The sequence below is a fragment of the Polyodon spathula genome, chromosome 12, assembly GCF_017654505.1.
Source record: "Polyodon spathula isolate WHYD16114869_AA chromosome 12, ASM1765450v1, whole genome shotgun sequence".
NCBI lineage: Eukaryota > Metazoa > Chordata > Actinopteri > Acipenseriformes > Polyodontidae > Polyodon > Polyodon spathula.
Genome location: NC_054545.1, coordinates 32,601,393 through 32,621,113, shown reverse-complemented (window position 1 = coordinate 32,621,113; position 19,721 = coordinate 32,601,393). Strand labels below are relative to the sequence as shown.

The following is a 19,721-nucleotide window of genomic DNA, read 5'->3' as shown; positions in this document are numbered from 1 at the left end:
CTGTACAGCACACATGTCATTATAATGAGGACCATAGAACAACGGGGCTAGATTATTGTATGTTGCTGTTATTGTATGTTGCCGTTTTGGTCACTGGGTGGCAGCAGTCTGCATTTAAACTGTTAAGGCCTATCTGGCTTTTATTTACTGCTTGCTCACTATGAAAAGCCTGAATTAGCCAATCAATTAGGTATGCACCAGAAGAATTGAACTGTGTGAAATGGTGTGTGAATTTCAATTTGTTTCAAAGGCTGGCCTTAGGGGGTGTTCTCCATCCGTCTCTGTTTGTCAGATAAAGCTGCATATGATGAAACTTAAACAACGAAAGAACAACATTGTGTTTAAAAAAAAACAATAACAAATCTATTAGAAGCACGTTTTAGCATTATATTTTTACAATTAAAAAGAATGTGCTGAAATGTAATGTTTTTAAAACCCTGTGTGCTTAGTGTGTAATTATGAATGACTTTGTGCCACTTCCTGCTACTCATCTAGGCCACTCTTGCAACATAGATGCTGCATCTCATTGAGTTTTTCCTGGGGAAATACTTTTAAATTATTATTATTATTATTATTATTATTATTATTATTATTATTATTATTATTACTTTCTAAAATGTAGCATCATTGTGTAACTCTCATGCTTGTTTAAGAAATGTACATGCTGTATAAAATCTAAATGGCATTACCTCCAATTCCAAGATACGAAATTCTAGCAGTTCATTCTGGTCCTTGGAGTCTTGAAGTTCTTCTTGAAGACGGCTGATTTCTGCCTCAAGGGTGTGTATCTTAAAAAAAAAAAAAAAAAAAAAGTATTTTTGGCCATGAAAAGACATAATTTGCAAAAGTATTGTAGTTTATATACCTCTTGTCTGTAGTTGAAGCCTCAACATACCTTTTCAATAAGTTCTTGATTTCTTTTAAGAAACAGTTGCTTATCTTCGACCCATTTTGAATCCTAGGACAAGAAATGAGCAGATTTGAGATTCAAAACAATGGCATGTACAATGAGAACTGGCAAACCCTAAAACTGCAGGTAACACCAATGAATAGTGAAAACTGCAGGTAACACCAATGAATAGTGAAAACTGCAGGTAACACCAATGAATAGTGAAAACTGCAGGTAACACCAATGAATAGTGAAAACTGCAGGTAAAACAAATGAACAGTGACTTGTTTCTCCAAAGCCACCGTGCCATTATGCAAAATGTTAATGTAACGGTTGTTCTCACTAACTTGTTAACTGCTGTTACACAATAGATGACTACATGAACAAAATGACCCTTCAGAAATCACAACTGTAACTATCTCAATGAGTTTTCTGAGTTTTCATTATTTATTTGTCTTTCAGTTATGCACTAAATTTTGTGAAAAACCTGTTAACCTGATCCCCCTAACGCTATTCACAGAATTAAAATGGTGTTTCGCCTTTGTAATGATTAATACACATCGTTTACATGTAGATTTACTTACCTGTCCTTTCTGGGCAAGTTCTTTCTCTAGATCCTCAATTTTAGCTTTATATCTGAGTACCTCAGCTTGAAGTTGTTCTTGGGCCTGAAAAAAAAAAAAAACATGCATCAGTATTGTTAGTTAAAGAAAAAGAAAAAAAAAAAAGAACTTGAACAAAACTGGTCCCAAAACAGCTGGGATTATTATCGAGTGCTATTGCTTCAGGGCTGATTTTCACCTTCGATTCTCTCTCAGCATCTATAAGGCCTCCCGTGTGTTCCTGTAACAGAGCATAGGCTCGTTGAAGGGCTTGATATTCCCTGGTCATCTGTCGGAATCTCAGCTCAGACTCCTCTGCTGCCATACCCTTCATGGAAACACAGACCACATCAATAAGTTCAAGTGTGCAAACCTGGAGTCACGATTCCTATTCTATACTGGGACTTGTTTTTAAAATGTTAACTAGAATTTCTCTCCAAATCTGTAACGTTAATTTCAAATTTACAATGTTGCTATTCTACAACACATCCTTACCAGCTTGTTGAAAAACAACCCCAGATTTCATTATTTTTTACAGCAGTGCTAGGACAAACATTGTTTTTTTTTGTTTTTCTTCATGTTGAAATATACTTTAATAATTCAAACAAATATTCTTTTCTTTAAAATGAGCTGGATAAAATGTAAAATTAACACTGTTTGCCATAAATGTTCTATTTCTAAAATCTGTACAAATGCTACTGTACTACATTATTAGAAAATGTTCTAACTGTCGTTTAAGATCTATTCAATTTGATCCATGTTCAACTTACATCATCCAGGTCCTCGTCAGGTGTGGCTGGTGTTCGGTCAGTGCGAAACGAGGACACGGAAGAGGTTTCAGAATCCATTGATTCTTCATCGTACCCAAAAAAGGTGTCCACCAATATAGGCCGCTTCAACAGAAAGAAAAAACAATACTTTGCGTTGCAGATGCATACAGTACTCTAAAATGATGAGGTCATTGAAAAGTGTGCTGTTTTGTAGTAAGCACTGCTTACCTTGTGGGCTTTTGAACTTCGTTTATGCCGCTTCTTACGCAGCAATTTTTCTCTATCCTGAAAACAATATGTGGACAATGGGCAATTACATTGACTACATATATAATTAGAAATTACATTGAGACCTACTAGTTCAAGAAATAAGGAATTGTTAATGAAAAGTACTTTTTTTCTTCCTTTATTTTAAGTCACATTGCATGCTGTATGTGCAAAAAGAGTAACTTTGTTAAAAACAAAATTACTTAACGGTTGGAGTGCTCAGCAGGGTAAACAAAAATTTAACAATGCCCATACGAGAAACAAAAAATGAAGAAAATAACAGGCTTTTGGTCTACTTTGAGACTGACCAGTGTGCTCGATACAACTCTAATACTGTACAAGTGTGTCTATAGCTTACCCTTGTTAAGTCATCTATCATGTTCTGTTGTTCTAGAACCTGAAGTTTTAAAAATTCTATTTCTTGATCATCCTGAGCCTGATCCAGATCGTTCAATGATTTTAGTTTTTTCAGAGGTGGGTGAGAACTGATTTTTTCTTTCTGTGGACAAAGACACACACAAGGCTTTGAGCAAGTGGGAGTAATCTACAGCGCTACAATATACAACAAGTTGAAAAGCACTTCCATTTCAATGTGTTGTTGTTTACCTGGAATATTCCAAAAGCAATTTGACATCGAACCTTGACGTTATGATACGTACCATTTCCAGGTTTTCTTTCGTTAATGCTTTCATCTTGTCTTCCAAGCGCTGCAGTGACTGGGTGAGTTCATCATTTCGTTTAGTGAGGCTCTTGTTCTTCTCAAGAATCGGTTTGCACTGTTTTTCAGATTCTCGAACTCGCTTCAGCTGTTCAAAAACAAACAGGCAATGTTGTTCGTGTTGAGCATTACTGCTGCGTTGCATGAGGGCATTGTGTTGGCTTCCAATACAAACAGACAAGCATATTGATAGAACAGTACTGTAATACTGTAATTCAGTCACTGAATGAAAGTACAGTTAAAATCTCGATAAAGCAATCGGAAATACTGATTCTCAGCGAAAAAAAGCAATATGCTATTTTTCTTTTTAGCATTTGTATTAGTAGAATTGTACTTCATTAAAATGATGGTGACAATTAAGTAACATTTAATTCATTACATGGATTTGAACAACAGTTACTTCAATATCATAGATCAGAATCATGGTTAACAAAACCCATACCAGTTCATTCCTTTCATCCACCAGCAAGGTGTTTCTGTCCTCCAGTTTGCGTATTGTTGAATTTAATTCAGCAACCCTTCTGCGGTTCCTCCGCAAATCCTGAAAGAACAAGCCATTAGCATCAGTCAAGGTGTCGGCTGCACTTGCAGGGTACCAGGATGGGCAGTTCTTTGGGTCAGTGTCACAAGACGTATTTTTAAGAATGAAGAGTAAACAGGCATTATATTTGATATACTTTGGATAACCTGATACATTACTTCTTTCTCATGATAATAAAGATCACTTTTATATTATTTGGCTTTACAATTCTTGTTTTATTAATATTACCTACGTTAGACCTGAAATAAACATACTTATTTTACTATGATTGCAAATGGATAACAGAGTATTATTAAATAATATACTTTGATAATGTAATAAAGATTAACTGTTAGCAAGGTATAATGGCTTAGAGCAGTGGCATTCACTGTTTATATTTTCAGTCCTTTTCTATCTAGTAACTTGTTGCAATCAGTCCTTAACTTCCTTAATCCTAGTTAATGAAAGCAGATTTTAATAATTGTATCTGACTTACTGGGCTGCCACAATGTTCTGCCCCATCTCCTGCCCTTCCAGGAATCTCTCGTTTGGGACTGCCAATGTTACACTCAGCCTCTTTTACCAGAAAAAGCTGCTCATCGAGGGCATCCTTCTGCAACTGGAGCTTCTGAATGAAGCTGGTCTGACTCTCCAGCTCCTTCTCCAGAGCGAAAACTGTCCTATCTTTTGATTTAATCTCGTCTACCTGCGGGCATTACAAACAAAAAAGCTTGTCTAGAGAAATGATGACATGACGATGTTGTAAACAGGCAGGTAACACTGACAGTGGTACAAAAAAGTTCACAGACCTTCATAAGAAAAAGTCTGTCGAGAGTAAGAATGACATGTAGCTTCTAGAAACGGTGCACCGTAAGAAGGATGTCACTCTGTATCATAAGAGTGCTGTTAAAGTCTATCTATTCAAGTTCAGTGTGGCAACAGCTGCTCCAACCATGAGCCCTTCTTCCTTGTGAGATCTCCTTTAAATACATTCGCCTTTAAAGACATTTCGCTGATCTATGGCCCATACTTTTGAAAGGTGCTGGAATAGCAGTCTTCCATTGACTTGTCAGAGTGACTTATTAAATACCCCTGCTCAGGAACAAAGGGTAGTTCTCTTCAAATCTCTGCCTTGAAGGATGACGCTATTATCTGTTTACTATGGACCATTTATAAATTAAGATACACATACAGTTAATGTAGTATGCTCCTTGGAAATTAGATCTCAGTGGGCTCTCCTCTTTCTTACACAGAGTGGTGAGTTCATGGAATGGATTAATACATACAGGAAAGAAGTTGTCCTTTTTTTAAAAAAAAAAATACGCAGTGCAATAGGTGGTCAAGTGATTTATTAATCTGATTTACTCACCAGCCTTCGGATGTCTCTTTCACTTTCCCACTTGATCTTGGATATATGCTCCTGATGTAAGTGATGTTCGCTTCTCAGGTCTCCAGCTTTCATTTTATCCGCCTGAATCGTGTTATTAAGGGCCTCATCCACTTGTTTTTTGGCCAATTTCAATTCTGAAATTTCCTGCAGCAGTTTGAGGCGTTCAGAGTCAAAGAATCTCCTGGCCTCCTCTCTGGCCTCAAGCGTCAAAGCTGTCCTTACTTTATCGCTGCTCCCGTCACGTAAGGAGTTGAGCACTGTCTTGAGCCGCTGGTTCTCCCCGTCTTTGATTTTTATTGTCCTCGCCATTTCCTGCTCATGCTGTTTGACTAGGTTCTCACGGAGAGCCTGCAGCTCTTTCATTTTGTCCTCGTGGAGTTTGGCTTTGAGCTCCGTCAGGGTCACTGTGTGTTTATGTTGCTCCTGCTCGCGGATTTGCTTTCCTTCTTGAACCTTTTCTCGCTCAAGTTTGCTTACCTAAATAAAAACAAATAAAAAATAAAAAAATGGGGTGAAAATGAAATATCATAATTATTATTTTTAAAGTGTTTATATAAAATATATATATATATTATTTTGCATACACCTTAATTGTACCAACTAAAGTATATAATAATATAAACACCAAGTGGGAATATCTTAGTTTTAGGGGGAAACACTAGATAACTGGTGATTACAACATGACACCAGTAAACACACACTTACCTTGCATTTCTCCTGATGTAATTCTATTTGAATATCTGTCAGTTTTGACCTGAGATCTTCGTTGGCAGCCTGCAGGGAAGAAACCAGAGCTTCGGGCTTTTCACCCTTTGAACGCCCTTTCTTTGCCATTTTTGGAAATACTACGGTGCCTTGAAAATTTTCATTAAGGGATATTCATCTCTTCAATAGAAATCGATGAGATCTGTGTTTCATTTCTTGCTTCTTCCCCATTATCTCTGGAACGTGGAAGACCTGTTAAGACAAGCCACACACATATTGAACCCCATTTCTACTCTTATCTCATCCCCAACCACAGGGTTTAAAAATTGTTCAGCACATTCATGCTTTGATTATCAAAATTTGGTGGTTTGTTACAGGAAAGTGTCTTACTGAGAAGAGAGCCAATTCAAACAACCTGAGTGCATGAACTGAGATGTTATGTCATTAACGCATTGACGGATTCATTTCAATAGAAAATAAAAATATGCATGGCTCTATTCATTCTATTGATTTGTGTAATAACAATGCTACTGCAGTTTGTACAAAGATATCCTATCTAGTACAAAAAGAAGCAACTGATTATCAGTGGACCCATATCACTCTGTGCATGCTACAGTAGCCTAAAGCTTCTTCTCTGGACAGATAGATGCATTGGTTCCTGAAAGGACTGGAAGGGGAAACACTGGGGAATCGTCAATTGAAACTATTGAAACTTGCGTGTTGTTTCTGGTTAAAGAATTATTGCAGATTTTACTGTCATTTGCTTTACCCAAAAGGGATAAATTTCCGATTCTCAGAAAGTGCAAATGCAAATACAGGAAAAAAGAAAAAAAAAAAAATCTCCCTTGGGTATATTAAGTGAATTTTATTGTTAACCCTGCAAATGCAAGTTTTCACTCTGCTTTCAACAATGGTGTTTATGTTTAAAAAGAACATTATCTGTACTTGTTATATTGCTGGTATAGCAAGATATATATTCTTCCAAAGCCTCTAAGCTGGCAGTATTGCAGCAGCAGCTGCTACTGTAGATTGCAGGGCCCTGTTCAACATCAGGTGATCTGACACTGTAGGATTTACTGTTTTGATTGGCTAATACAAATTGATGGTGCACAATGTACTGCGTGCATGAGTGACTCCAGGCCTATAGATTTACAGTATGGCAGAACCTTGTACAACACATGTACTGTAGAATGGAAAATGAAAAATCCTTTAGCAAGACAGCAGGCAGGATGAATTATCTCTGCCTTCCATTTGCAAGTGGTGGTGGTTGCTGTTAAGCTGCATATGTCCATACAGTATTGTATCATACCATATTGCACCACAAATGGACTTATTCTTATTCTGAGCCTAAGATCTCCCTTGATTTATCTACAGTCGCTGTCACTATAGCCAACATAACCTAACATCCCCTTGCATAGAATGCACAGAAGGGACAAAGGGTAACATAGTGATAATTGAAAGATTATCAAACCCAGGCTTCCGGGTCCTCTGCATTATACTTGTGGTGTTGTAACAGCCATGCTACCCATTCTTAGCTAATCTTTTAAACTGCATAATGCTTTTGAGAGATCATGCTACAAAAAGGGTCAACATTTTAAAATACCAGAAATTAAAACAAGGCTATGCAAATTTCACTCAGTTAACAGAATCTATTGTGTAAAATACTGGTGTACAATTTTTGACCTATTTTTAGTTAGATCCCAGTTATTTGAGAATATGATTTGCATCAATATACAATATATTCTTCTTTTTATCTCATTAAAATATATATATATCTAAATCAGCATATTTATTTGAAATTTGAATAGTAGCAGTTGAAAATGACTGCATGTGATTTTCCCAAAGAATCAAACACAGTAGCTGCTCACTCAAACACAGCACCATTAAGGATTGGAGATTGTTGTTGGTGTGTATACCGATTATGGATCAAATCAGGCTATTTGTATAATGCTGAGACTTAATACACACTTGGAGGAAAGACTTCCAGAAAGGTATCAGCAGGTACATTTTATTTCTTCCAGCCAACTGAAGTTCAGTTCACAGAAACACGAGTTTCTAAAATTCTAAAATTTCTGTGTTAACAAGATACAAGAGGACAAGGCCCGACCTGGTCACAATAAATCAAACCAAAACCAGAGGGTTACTGAAGCCATCCCAGGAACTTGAAATCACTACTCGCAATGCAAACATAACAAGCAATACCACTCAGAAACAAACTGGCTGCCACCAGCGGTTCTCTACCTAAGAGAAGAGTGAAGATGTACCACAGCACCTTTTGCACCAAAAATAAGACCCTTCAGCTAAAGGATCAGTTTTTCCAACTCAGGAGAGCACATTAGCTCTGAACCCTAACCAGGTGCTATTTAATAGGTAAGATTGGCTTAGTCTGTTAAAATTTTGAAAGGGTTACATGTCGTACTCAGCATGATATGTACGATTTTGAGGTTACAGGAGTCAGCTTATAATCAATACCAACTTTTTCAACCCTGCAAATCTGTATACATGTATAGGAAGGCTTGGTGGTCCAGTGGTTTAATGAAAAGGGCTTGTTACCAGGAGGTTCCCGGTTTAATTGTAGCCACTGACTCAATGTGTGAGCCCCTGAGCAAGTCATTTAACCTGCTTGTGCTTTTGGATGAGATATAGAACCAAGATATAGAACCAAGGTCCTATTGTAACTGACTCTGCAGTAGCAGTTGATGCACAGTTCACCCCCTAGTCTCTGTAAGTTGCTTTGCATAAAAGCAGCTGCTAAATGATAATAATAATAATAATAATAATAATAATAATAATAATAATAATAATAATAATAATAATAATAATAATAATACAGCTCCTGAAAGAAAAACTAAACCATAAAATTACAGGTCACTGTAATACATGAAAGATACGACCCTGTCTCCAAATTAAGTCACTAAAGGTAGACACAAGTTTTGGGCTAGTCCCTTCATCAGCAGTGAGTACTATTGACACAAACTAGGTTATTGCAATATTATAATTGACGAAGTTGTATATATCATGCAATCATTACAGGATTTGAAGCAAAATGAGAAATAGCTTAAGAAAGTGTGCCAAGTGTGAGCTTGATTATTATAAAAACATGATGCAATTGATAAAACAGGTACAAACAGGGAATAATCTGAAAAATATGATAAAATACATAATTCTCAGTTTACTTCTTGGGATGTATTGCATGGCAGGATTGAGGTGCAGTAGTGGATCTTTGTGGGGAGCTAATCTTTGGTAAGAAAATAAGGATGCTATTAACAATGATAATTAGATTATCCACAGGACCCCAGCTGTGGAATCTGCATTCCCTCACTAGGAAAATGATGTACATTTAACAATGTCTATAATCCCTCTCGACATCACTATTTATTAGAGTACTTGGGGAAAAGCTTTTCAATTTTAACAGTATTTCATGGATAGCAAGAGCTGTCATATGTATTTGTAAATTCCAATTATAATTTCAAATACAGCCTCTTTACTAATGCCTTCAAAGATTTTTTGCAAATAACTTATTGAAAAGACCAATCTTAACAACAAGGAATTGCATCAACATACTGCACATATCCCCTTCAAGAATATAAGTGACAGAGATCTTGGTGTTAGATCTACCTCCCGACCTGCAAGGGTGCTGTGTAAAGGGAACAGAGTACCCTGGACTGAATGTCACGACAGTTAATTCCCAGGGTTAGGCGGAAGTTGGCAACCTAGAAAGGGGGTGGAGCTAAGGTACACAAAACCAATGACCCGGATGGGAAAAAGTGTGGTATCCACGGATTGGACGAGTGGATGCGCTAGTTGACCAAGGGGTCATGGGTGACGGTATAAAAAAGGGATGTAGTGATGTGATCTGTTCCTTTGTGAATGGTTAACGCAAGAACCAAAAGGAGACTCTGGGAAAATAAACTGTGAGTGTTTTGCTTGTTTGTCTTGTTTAAAAATACTGTTTGTTATTGTTTAGACAGGTAACACGACTTGAAGCTGTCAAGGAAGGACAGCACTAAACCCAGGTCAAACATCACTGCATGTTGTTTTCACAAGAACTGTATTCACCACGAGCGCTAGAGAATGCACTGTGGACTGGTGTTTGTGTTTGTGTTACGTGTGGGTAAAATATAACAGGACTATTATTATTTCGGGTTCCACCCGCGAATTACAAATGAAAGCAATACATGCCGCTGTGTTGCTTTTGAATCATGGTTTATTATTGTTTACTGTCTTTTGGTCACCAGACCACTTGGGTTTGCAAAATAAACCACTGTTGCACCTGGATTATCGTTGTCTGTCTTGTTTTTGATCACCTGCACACTGCTTACCACTTTGCCACAGTAACACATATATCAGAGGTATCATTATCACTAAACTAGTTACTGTAGCTGTGGTATTAAGTGGTTTTTGACGATAAATTTGACCCACTTACAAACTTGCAATCCAGCTTATTTTCAAAAGGTTTATAGATCCATAACTTTCTGCCAAGTTTCAGGTTGTTTAGTGAAAATATATGATGTTATTCCGGTAATGTTGGTAGTGGTAAAGGATTGTATCCACTTCAAATAAGACAAGGAGGACACTGCAATGATAGCTGATAAACTCAGCATTTACAAGTACAAAATGCCAGGCTTTCTGGTACTGTACCGTAAGATCTTCCACTACTTCAAAAATAATGAATAAAGGAATTACATTTCCTAACTGGAAAAGGCTTGAACACCAACATGGATGTACTGACAAGAAGCTGTCAAAATTTATGGCCATGTCTGAACCTCTGATGCACAGATACATGAATAATTGATAATTTGTGTGTTTAATCCTATCAGAGCACATATAACCCTGGAGTGTTTGTGCAGTTAGAAGTCAGATTAGAATAAGAAAATAAAATCAGTTTTGTCTTTTATATTTACCAGCTATTCATGGTGCTGTATCAATGGCTACAAATGGAAACCATCATACAATAAAATATAGGAATATCACAGGCTTCCTCCTACTAGCAGCCTGTTTCCAAAGACTACAAAACATAACTGAGAAATAATGGTTTGCAAAGCAGTATCAGCACATATTTGTACTCAGTCCTTAATATTTAATAAGGTGATTTAATAGTACTCAATATCTTATCTGCACTTCTGCATGAATATATTAATTAGCAATATAATGATGAAACTGAATATGCTGTACTATTAAAAGGTGTATCCGAAGGATGCTACAGGACAAATATATTTACTATTGATGAAATGTGCACACGCTATAAATGTTTAACTAGAAAAGTTTCATTACAGGATAGTTTGTTGACATGAAATGAATTCATAATTGCATCAATTTTTTTCCATCCCGAACGTGTGAAAGCTTCTTATCGCTTTCCTCTTTTTTGTGCATATAAATACTACACAATATTTCCAGTGAATTGTAAAAGCAAGTGCTGTCTGGAGTAATGCAATATTACAGTAGTTGTAACCATAACTTATGAATATACTCCTGTTCTATGGCTGGATGGCTGGAGTTGTCTTCTACATTGGACGGTCCCATTATGGGCTTTAAATAGGACTTCTACTACTACTGCCTTTGTCGACCAGTGGACTCTAGGGGGCATTCTCTGTACCACCTCCCCTTTTGTTCTAAACATTTAATTTACAGTCCTTTTTCTGTTTTTTTTTTTCCTGTTAATTTAGTTAAATGCCTGTTTATTTAGCATCCTCTTTTATGAGGATGCTGATTTGAATTTTTTTCTCCAGTCGTCACATTGACGGCTGGAGGTGACGATGTCCTTTTAGGCATTTAAATAGGACTACTACTACTACTACTACTACTACTACTACTACTACTACTACTACTACTATTAATAATAATAATAATAATAATAATAATAATAATAATAATAATAATAATAATCTTTGATAACAGAATTAGGACTTGTTCACCTATGAAAAGAATGAATAGTGTTGATGAATTTAACACTGGGCTACTACTTTAGAGTCAAGGTTACCAGATTATGTAACTGTGCCTACCTCTAAAGGGTTAACCCACCTTTTTTCAGCACTAGTTCCAGAGACCGATTTAAACAGAAACACTGTTCATTTAAAACAGCTTACATCCACACTTCCCAGCATCCGCCTCAAAGGTTATGGTGTTTCAGTAAAACAAACCAATTTCCCATGGCCTGGAAACCAAATCAAAAGAACTAAAAACAGCACCCCACGCACCACTTCTGTCGCTCCTGTTTCACAAAACAAACTGTAACAAAGCTCTATATAGTTTCAGTCAAACACATGTTTTTCTTTTGTAATTGCTTTTCTGATGTTGCTATAGCTCAGACATGTTTTTTTTTTCTTTTTATAAGGTTGTTTTTTTTAGGCTGCACTTGCAGGCATCACAATGCATTGTTATCTGATAGCCTAAATACAGGGAATGGGTAGACTGTTGCACTAAAAGTAGTTGCTGTCAAGGTGACTAATCTGAGCATTCAGCTCTTTTCTGGAGCAGCCCAGCAGTAATAGCCTCTTCTTTTGAACACTTGAGTTTATCTGATCTATACTTCTTCTTCAGATCTAGAGGATGAAACTCTGTATCAACTGCCGATCCAAACCAGTAGAGTCCCTCTTGACCAACATCCTTTTCTTTCTCTTGAAACAGACCAATGGAAGAAAAAAACAAATCTGAACAAACTGTGAGTAAAGATTAGTAGTAACAGACAACAGGCAGCTTGACAAGATAGAAACAGAGTGTGAAAATAAACACACAAAAAAACACCAAGTGGGCTGTCACAGTATTTGACCAGCGGGCTGGGAACAATGACATCACTGTTGAGTGGCATAATGACCCTGAGGAAACTTTAAATAATCACCCTCGTAAATCTTACACAGAGGTCAGAACAGCCTAGGAGAAAACTATTCCATGGTCGGCTACGATTCTCTGCACGCAGCTTTAAACCACTACCTCACAAGTCCTCAGATCAGTCAACAGCTCAACATACACACAGACTCCCCCTTTCAACCCAAGCAACTGCACATTTAATTGTCCTGTAAACTTCACAGCCCAGAACAAATAGTTGTCTTTACCAACCCCGTAAGACAGTGTTTTGTTTAAAGACATTTTTTTCCTTGTTTTGAAAAAATAAATAAAACTTCTATGTTCAAGTTTTAAACCACAAAATTTGTTTCGGTCTTTTTTCTAAGCGCAATAAGACCCAAAAGGGTAGGCAGTATTGGGTAATACCAGACCTTCCGGGAGCTGTGGTGTCGGGGCTCAATATGCCCCTAGGCTTTGTGGTATTGCCTAATCAGGTCTTATTGCTTACACAATAAATGTAATGCAGGGCTTAAAGGTTGAAGGAGGTCAAGTGAAAAGGATGTGGTCAGCTAATGATCTATTTAAAGATGATCTCCCTTGTAAATGATTACATTTCAAATGAAAATACATATAATTGTATTGCTGTTGCAATTCGTTTGAAGATTTTGCTTAAATGTGTTATGTGAAAAAGAAAATCTCGGGCATGGCCGCGATGGGTCTGTTTTGTGAATACAATTGTTTGAGAAAAAACAGAAAACTTCACCAAGTCTCAACTCTCAACTTTGTTTAGCTGTTGTAACAAAGCTTTTCTTATACTGCCTTAGATGATGATGCACACAAGGGAAATGTGTCAAATTCCATTCTTAGCATGAAAATATGCAATTACACCCTGCACAAGGCAGTACAGCTTTAATGCTGGCTCATTACTGTGTTTCTAAAATGTTCATTTCACATATAAAAGGCTATCAAATCAAAAGGAATCTTTTAGAATAAAACTGGAGTATTTGTTAGAAGGGGGCAACGCTGGTGTTGTACTTTGTATTAACTAGGCAACAATTAACATTCTGATTTGTTAAAGTGTGTCATTATCTTCCAGTTATATACCGTGACATTTTAAGACACCAGTAAGTGACAAAAAAGCTAAATGTATCTCTGCTTTTAGCACTATCACCTACTGTGCCCAGGGATTGGACTTTGAAAACATTGTGTTGACATCATGTGACACTACAGTATAATTTTGTGTCTGCTTGAAGCATTACTTGTTCTTGTTCATTGTGCAGATCCCATGTCTAATTAAAGTAGAGGTTGAGGTTCCTTTTTTGTTCCTCAGATTTTAGAAACGTCATACGTATTGGACCAGAACTGCTGGGGGAGGGTTCACAGCTAAATGCAATGTTTCCAGTTTAACGTCCTGCATTGAACATTGTTTGATCTCATTTCTGCATTTACCAGCATGGGACACTTCTTTCAAGGGCATATATTCCCAAAGGCAGAACAGCCAGCCATTAACATCTGCCTGCATGTAATCCCTGTACAGTCTCCACTTTAAAACCTACTCAGTACTCAGTCCTTAATATTTAATAAGGTGATTTAATAGTACTCAGTATCTTATCTGCACTTCTGCATGAATATATTAATTAGCAATACAATGATGAAACTGAACATGCCGTACTATTAAATGATGTATCCGAAGGATGCTACAGGACAAATATATTTACTATTGATGAAATGTGCACACGCTATAAATGTTTAACTAGAAAAGTTTCATTACAGGATAATTTGTTGGCATGAAATGAATTCATAATTAAGTCCATTTTTTTCAAGCCCAAACGTGTGAAAGCTTTTTATTGTTTTCCTCTTTTTTTTTTGCATATAAATACTACACAATATTTCCAGTGAATTGTAAAAGCAATTGCTGTCTGGAGTAATGCAATATTACAGTAGTTGTAACCATGACTTATGAATGTACTATTGCTGGGGGAGGGTTCACAGCTAAATGCAATATGTTTCCAGTTTAAGGTCCTGTATTAAACATTGTTTGATCTCTTTTCTGCATATACCAGCATGGGACACCTCTTTCAAGGGCATATATTCCAAAAGGCAGACCAGCCAGCCATAACATCTGCCTGCATGTAATCCCTGTACAGTCTCCACTTTAAATCCAGAATTATTATCCTAAATGTATGTGATTACACTGTGTAACAAATTTTATTTTCTTTTTTTGTTCCTGGATAGTAAGTGTTATTTCTTAATTGCTTATGCCTCAAAAGTATAGAAAACGGCTATTATTCCCCACAAACTTTGCTTTTGTGACCAGGACAGTGATATTTCACAATATCACTATTTCCAATGGGAAAACAGGCAAATGTGTCTTTTCGTTCACATAAAGTCAGAAAAAAACAACATATGAATCCAAATTAACATGTATTTATACTAAAGTAATATAAAAATGACTACAAAAGATTTAGAAGTGAGTAGTTTTTTGAGATTTACGATTATACTGTATTTACTATACTTTCTATACTTTTGAGGCATAAGCAATTAGGAAATAACACTTACTACCCAGGAACAAAAATTGTGTTACATAGTGTTATGTTGTTAAGTACAGAGGATAGATGCACAGCTTAGGTTATACAAAGAACTGCAGGGATATTTCATGTTTTTACCCTTTACAGAGCAACGGGCTAATAATTATCTAAGTAATACATTACACATTAGGAAAACAGATTATATAAAACATTAATTTAAAAGCAGTTCATGAAGACATTTTTTCACATATGACATTGAAAAAATTATAAAATTTACATAATTACTAGATTGCACTGGAAACTGAATCTCTATGAAAACTCTAAATTAGAATATAAAACAGAATAGAATATAAGGCCATTCACCCAAGGTGGGTCTTAAAGGGTGTAAGTGATTCAGCATCAACAACACGACTAGGTAACCAATTCCATACCCTCACCACTCTAAGATACAAACGAAAGACGACATCCCAACTGAATTTAACAAACAGGGCATTTAATAGGAAAACTGACTCCCAATCAATTGCAAAGAATAATGGTAGGAAATATACCGGAGCTACAGTGCAAAGCAATACCCATGTGCTATTGTGCCCAGACCAATTTTAATCTGAACCTCTAAAACACTGTCCAGGCCAGTGAGGATTAGACATTTTTTTATTTTTTTTTAAATACACTTTCTGGGAAATCGAATGAGCTAGCCTGTGCAAATCATTCAATTAAACCCACAAACAGTATCTCACTGAGCCAGTACTGGAAGTAAGGCTTTTACAATTCATAGGGCTTTCAAAAGCCTAGTTAGGTTAAATGACTGAAACACGCCTGAAACAACCAAAACATTTTATGAACTGCGTATTATACTACATGACGCCAGTATGTACTAAGCACTATGTATTTGTTAAGTAAATGCAACCATTAAACACAGCATCTAATAGCAGTATAAAATGCAATTGTGTTTTTTATCACGTGGAATCCGGTTAAACCATGTAGAAATACTGATTCATACAGTACTCACATTTAACTGCAGCTATCCTGTTATTAGCACTCAAAATGTAGCAGCCATCCCAACTGATTTTTTTTTTTTTTTTTTTTTTAATATGTAATATTTTACAGATGGCAGTGCCAGAAAAACAGTGGGTGCCAGTGTCACTGAAACAAATTCATGTGACTTCCAAAGGACATAAGTTACATCTCAAAGTCCCTGATCAAGTAACTGCACAGCTGGGTAAAAGGATGGAAAGGGTATCATAATCCTGAATTTCACTGACAAATACTCACAATATCAGAGGTATCACATCCATTTTGATTATAACAGGACGACAGTCTTTTTTCCATTGCACATTGATTTAGTTTTTTATGAATTTGTAGCCATTATTTTTGAAGGGAGCAAATTAACTTAGTGTTACTATATCAGAGTACAGAGGGTTTTTTTTGTTTTAAATGGAACCCTGACATACATTGTTAAACCATAAATCATCTATTAAAAACCAAGCAGTCCTATTGACTAGACCTCATTGCTAGGGGTTGTGAAGTACTGAGTAATTGTTAGTGCATAAAAAATCAATATGAAATCAAAGCATTGTTGGGTTATGACTGCGGGGACTCACAGTCGTACAATCTGTCAGATTTAAACAACAAGCCAATTCATGGTATAGTATACGGTAATTCCTAAATCAATTTGAACAAGATTGGAATCCACAAGTCTACAACAAAGAAATATTTGAGGAAAGGATAACACTGCTACTAGCTTCTAGTACCTTGTGTAACCATGTATGATTCAGATATATATATTTTTTTTTATAATTGGCTCCAATCCCTGTAAAAAGATGGTGCTGGTGTGCACCAGTAGTGATGGAATGCCAGGCAACCAGCAGATCAAGTATAAAAGATTTTAGAAATTGACACAGATGAACACCAAAACGTACAGAACTAAGATATTTCCAATTTAAAAATCAAGTTATTTAAAAAATGTGGTGCTAGACATAAATTACATCTTGCAAAAAATCGTAACACAACATCATTTAATAAGGTATTGTAATAATTCATTGTTATTTTACAGTGGGTCCCACATGAACCAAGATGGGAAGTCTCATCCTTCTATATTAGCTGCAGTCTATCACTCATCCATTCACTGTTGCTTTCATGTCAATCCTGACCAACAATAAAGAGACCTAGTCCAGCTGAGCAGGTGTCAAAGTGGTCCTACTCCCCAGTGGTTGTTATTTCCATAGCTACGATGAACTATCTTACAAACAGAGTGGTTATCCTAGAGGACTGAACAGATAAGGCTATGGCAGTCATGCAATTTGACCCCGGCAGCCACGTGGTATGAGAAATCAGGCTGGTATTGTTAAAGCTCATTATTTAAGCTTTAGGTTTGAAAATGGATATTTCCATGTCTATCGTAACATTATTCAGCAGGTTTGATTCAACTTTATAAAGCAAAATTAGTTCATTCTACAGGATGATGCAAAACGCTTGGCCAGAGCTGTACATGTAAAAGCGCAACACAACGAATGGTTCTTAAATGATGAACAAATGTGATGTACTGTATAGTTGATAGGAACACACACGTGTGTTGTGATATATGTTGTGTTGTAACGTACAGGCATAAGAACTATAAACATGTAATTAAAGCTAAAATGCTATGGAATTACCTTCATTGGTTTATTTTTGTATTGTTAAAAGTTTTGAACTCTCTTGTATCCTACATAATTTCCCATTAGGTCTACGTGCATTTTATTAAAAATTGTTTTAAATTATCTCTACTGCATTGTACTGAGGCAAATCATGGGTGACATAGTAATTGAGTTCAGAATTTGTAAACTCTAAAGTCGTCCCTCTCAAAAATGTGACTAAATGTAAAATAATATAATGAAAGTGTAAATGCTGAATGGCAGTTTCATATTGAATGAATCTGTGAATTACTGAATGTTAATGCAGCTTTCCACGACACATTTCACAATGTAATCGTGCCGACCTCTCTACTCCATGAACTCTGTAACCGGGAATATCACTTTATCTTAAACATTATTTGTCAACAGCAGATAGATGTCAATTGTGGGTAGAGATGCAACTTAAGGGGAAATAAGTCATACCCCCAACTCTGTGTTCACTCTATATGAAAATAAACCCCTGCCACAGTGTTCTGTGTTCACTGTGTGGAAATATATCCAAAATGAAGCATTAATACAGGTCAATATCCTTGACTTTCATTAGGATAAATGAGGAGAGGGTCTTGAAAACTGAAAGCAAAGAATAACAATAGACTGCATTTCTGCAATGGCTAATTTTAGTATAAAGATCATATGGTATCCAGATAACTATTGCATGTAATGGTGTTCCCTCAACACTGTATTTATAATAGATCTGAAGTGTAGAGACATAAGTGCACACACAGCTTCTAAAACTGCCACATTTCCCCATTGAGACGTCAAGTATTTCATGTAACAAACTGAAAGGGCTGCTGTCGGCTTCTTCCTTGTCATTTGACTTTGGCTGAGCACAGATGCCGTTGCATTGCTTGAAAAAATAAAACCATTGATTTACAAGGGCATCCCAGGAAAGCAAAGGGAAATAATTCAACAAATAAAATCATTTAGCATTACAGCAGGTTTAGAAATGTAGAAAAGGTTTAGTAAAAGCCAAGAGCTGTTTAAAGACATCTACTCTTAATATATAAGTACATCTAAAAACAGAACAAGAGAAGAAAAAAATGAATACAAATAAAATAAAATATTTAAAGAAAAAACTGTCAGGGAGTGGCAACAATTAGATTTCATGCTTTATTTAGATACAAATGGGTACATTTACACAATGCAATTCAGTGTACACTAATTGAAATGAATAGGCATCTGTAGGCCTAGCTACAGATGCACCAAATGGAGTGTATAAAAAACAAAACTAACATTCACATCTGTCTGCCTAAATAACTTCACTTTTTCAGAATATACACAATTGTCTAAACAGCCTCTATCCCTGTCTGAAATGTATTTTGGAACATACAGCATCATATCACTGGTCTGTTAATAACTCTGTAAAGGTAGCAGCCATGCCTCAGCAATGCACTTGCCATTACAAAGATGCTGCACAGCCTGGCTATAGCACCACAGAGGCCAAGCCCAGCAGAGGAAACAGCTCTCTCTTCAAAACACATGAAAGCAATGGCAGAACAATCAAATACATTCGATTGGTCACTGTAGAACCAAAACGACATCTACCCATTTAAAGGAAAACAAAGACCCATCCCTTTGCCAGCACAGATGCAAAGATGAATTCACTTCAAAATGCATAATAATAACCGACTATGTTATCATCCCTTCTTAACATTACCACTACACAATGTTAGACCAATTCATTCCAGATTATTTAGTTTCACTCAAATGCGTTTTTTTTTTAATTTTTTTTTTTTTTTTTTTATCAGTTGCGAAAAGGTGAATATATTTAAAACAACAACAACCCTTACCAGAAGAACACTCTCCAGAATATATGAAGGCCCGGAATCCTCAAATCTAAACCCATGGCTTTGCTTTTTTTTTTCTGTTCAGCATCAGCA

The 19,721-nt window shown here is 36.3% G+C and overlaps 1 protein-coding gene across 1 annotated transcript in view; it reads right to left on the bottom strand.

The window, feature by feature from the left end:
• The window catches only part of LOC121323801 (janus kinase and microtubule-interacting protein 2-like), a 29,007-nt gene extending 9,286 nt beyond the window's left edge, over positions 1–19,721 (bottom strand). The window contains exons 1-13 of the mRNA XM_041265018.1: positions 19,632–19,721; positions 5,862–6,113; positions 5,136–5,633; positions 4,263–4,472; positions 3,689–3,787; positions 3,188–3,334; positions 2,887–3,027; positions 2,490–2,546; positions 2,262–2,384; positions 1,691–1,819; positions 1,474–1,557; positions 896–958; positions 690–788 (exon numbers count right to left, since the gene is read on the bottom strand). Of these exons, the coding sequence (XP_041120952.1) occupies positions 690–788; positions 896–958; positions 1,474–1,557; positions 1,691–1,819; positions 2,262–2,384; positions 2,490–2,546; positions 2,887–3,027; positions 3,188–3,334; positions 3,689–3,787; positions 4,263–4,472; positions 5,136–5,633; positions 5,862–5,990 (1,779 nt within the window). The 5' untranslated portion in view covers positions 5,991–6,113; positions 19,632–19,721. The remainder of the gene's footprint in view (positions 1–689; positions 789–895; positions 959–1,473; positions 1,558–1,690; positions 1,820–2,261; positions 2,385–2,489; positions 2,547–2,886; positions 3,028–3,187; positions 3,335–3,688; positions 3,788–4,262; positions 4,473–5,135; positions 5,634–5,861; positions 6,114–19,631) is intronic.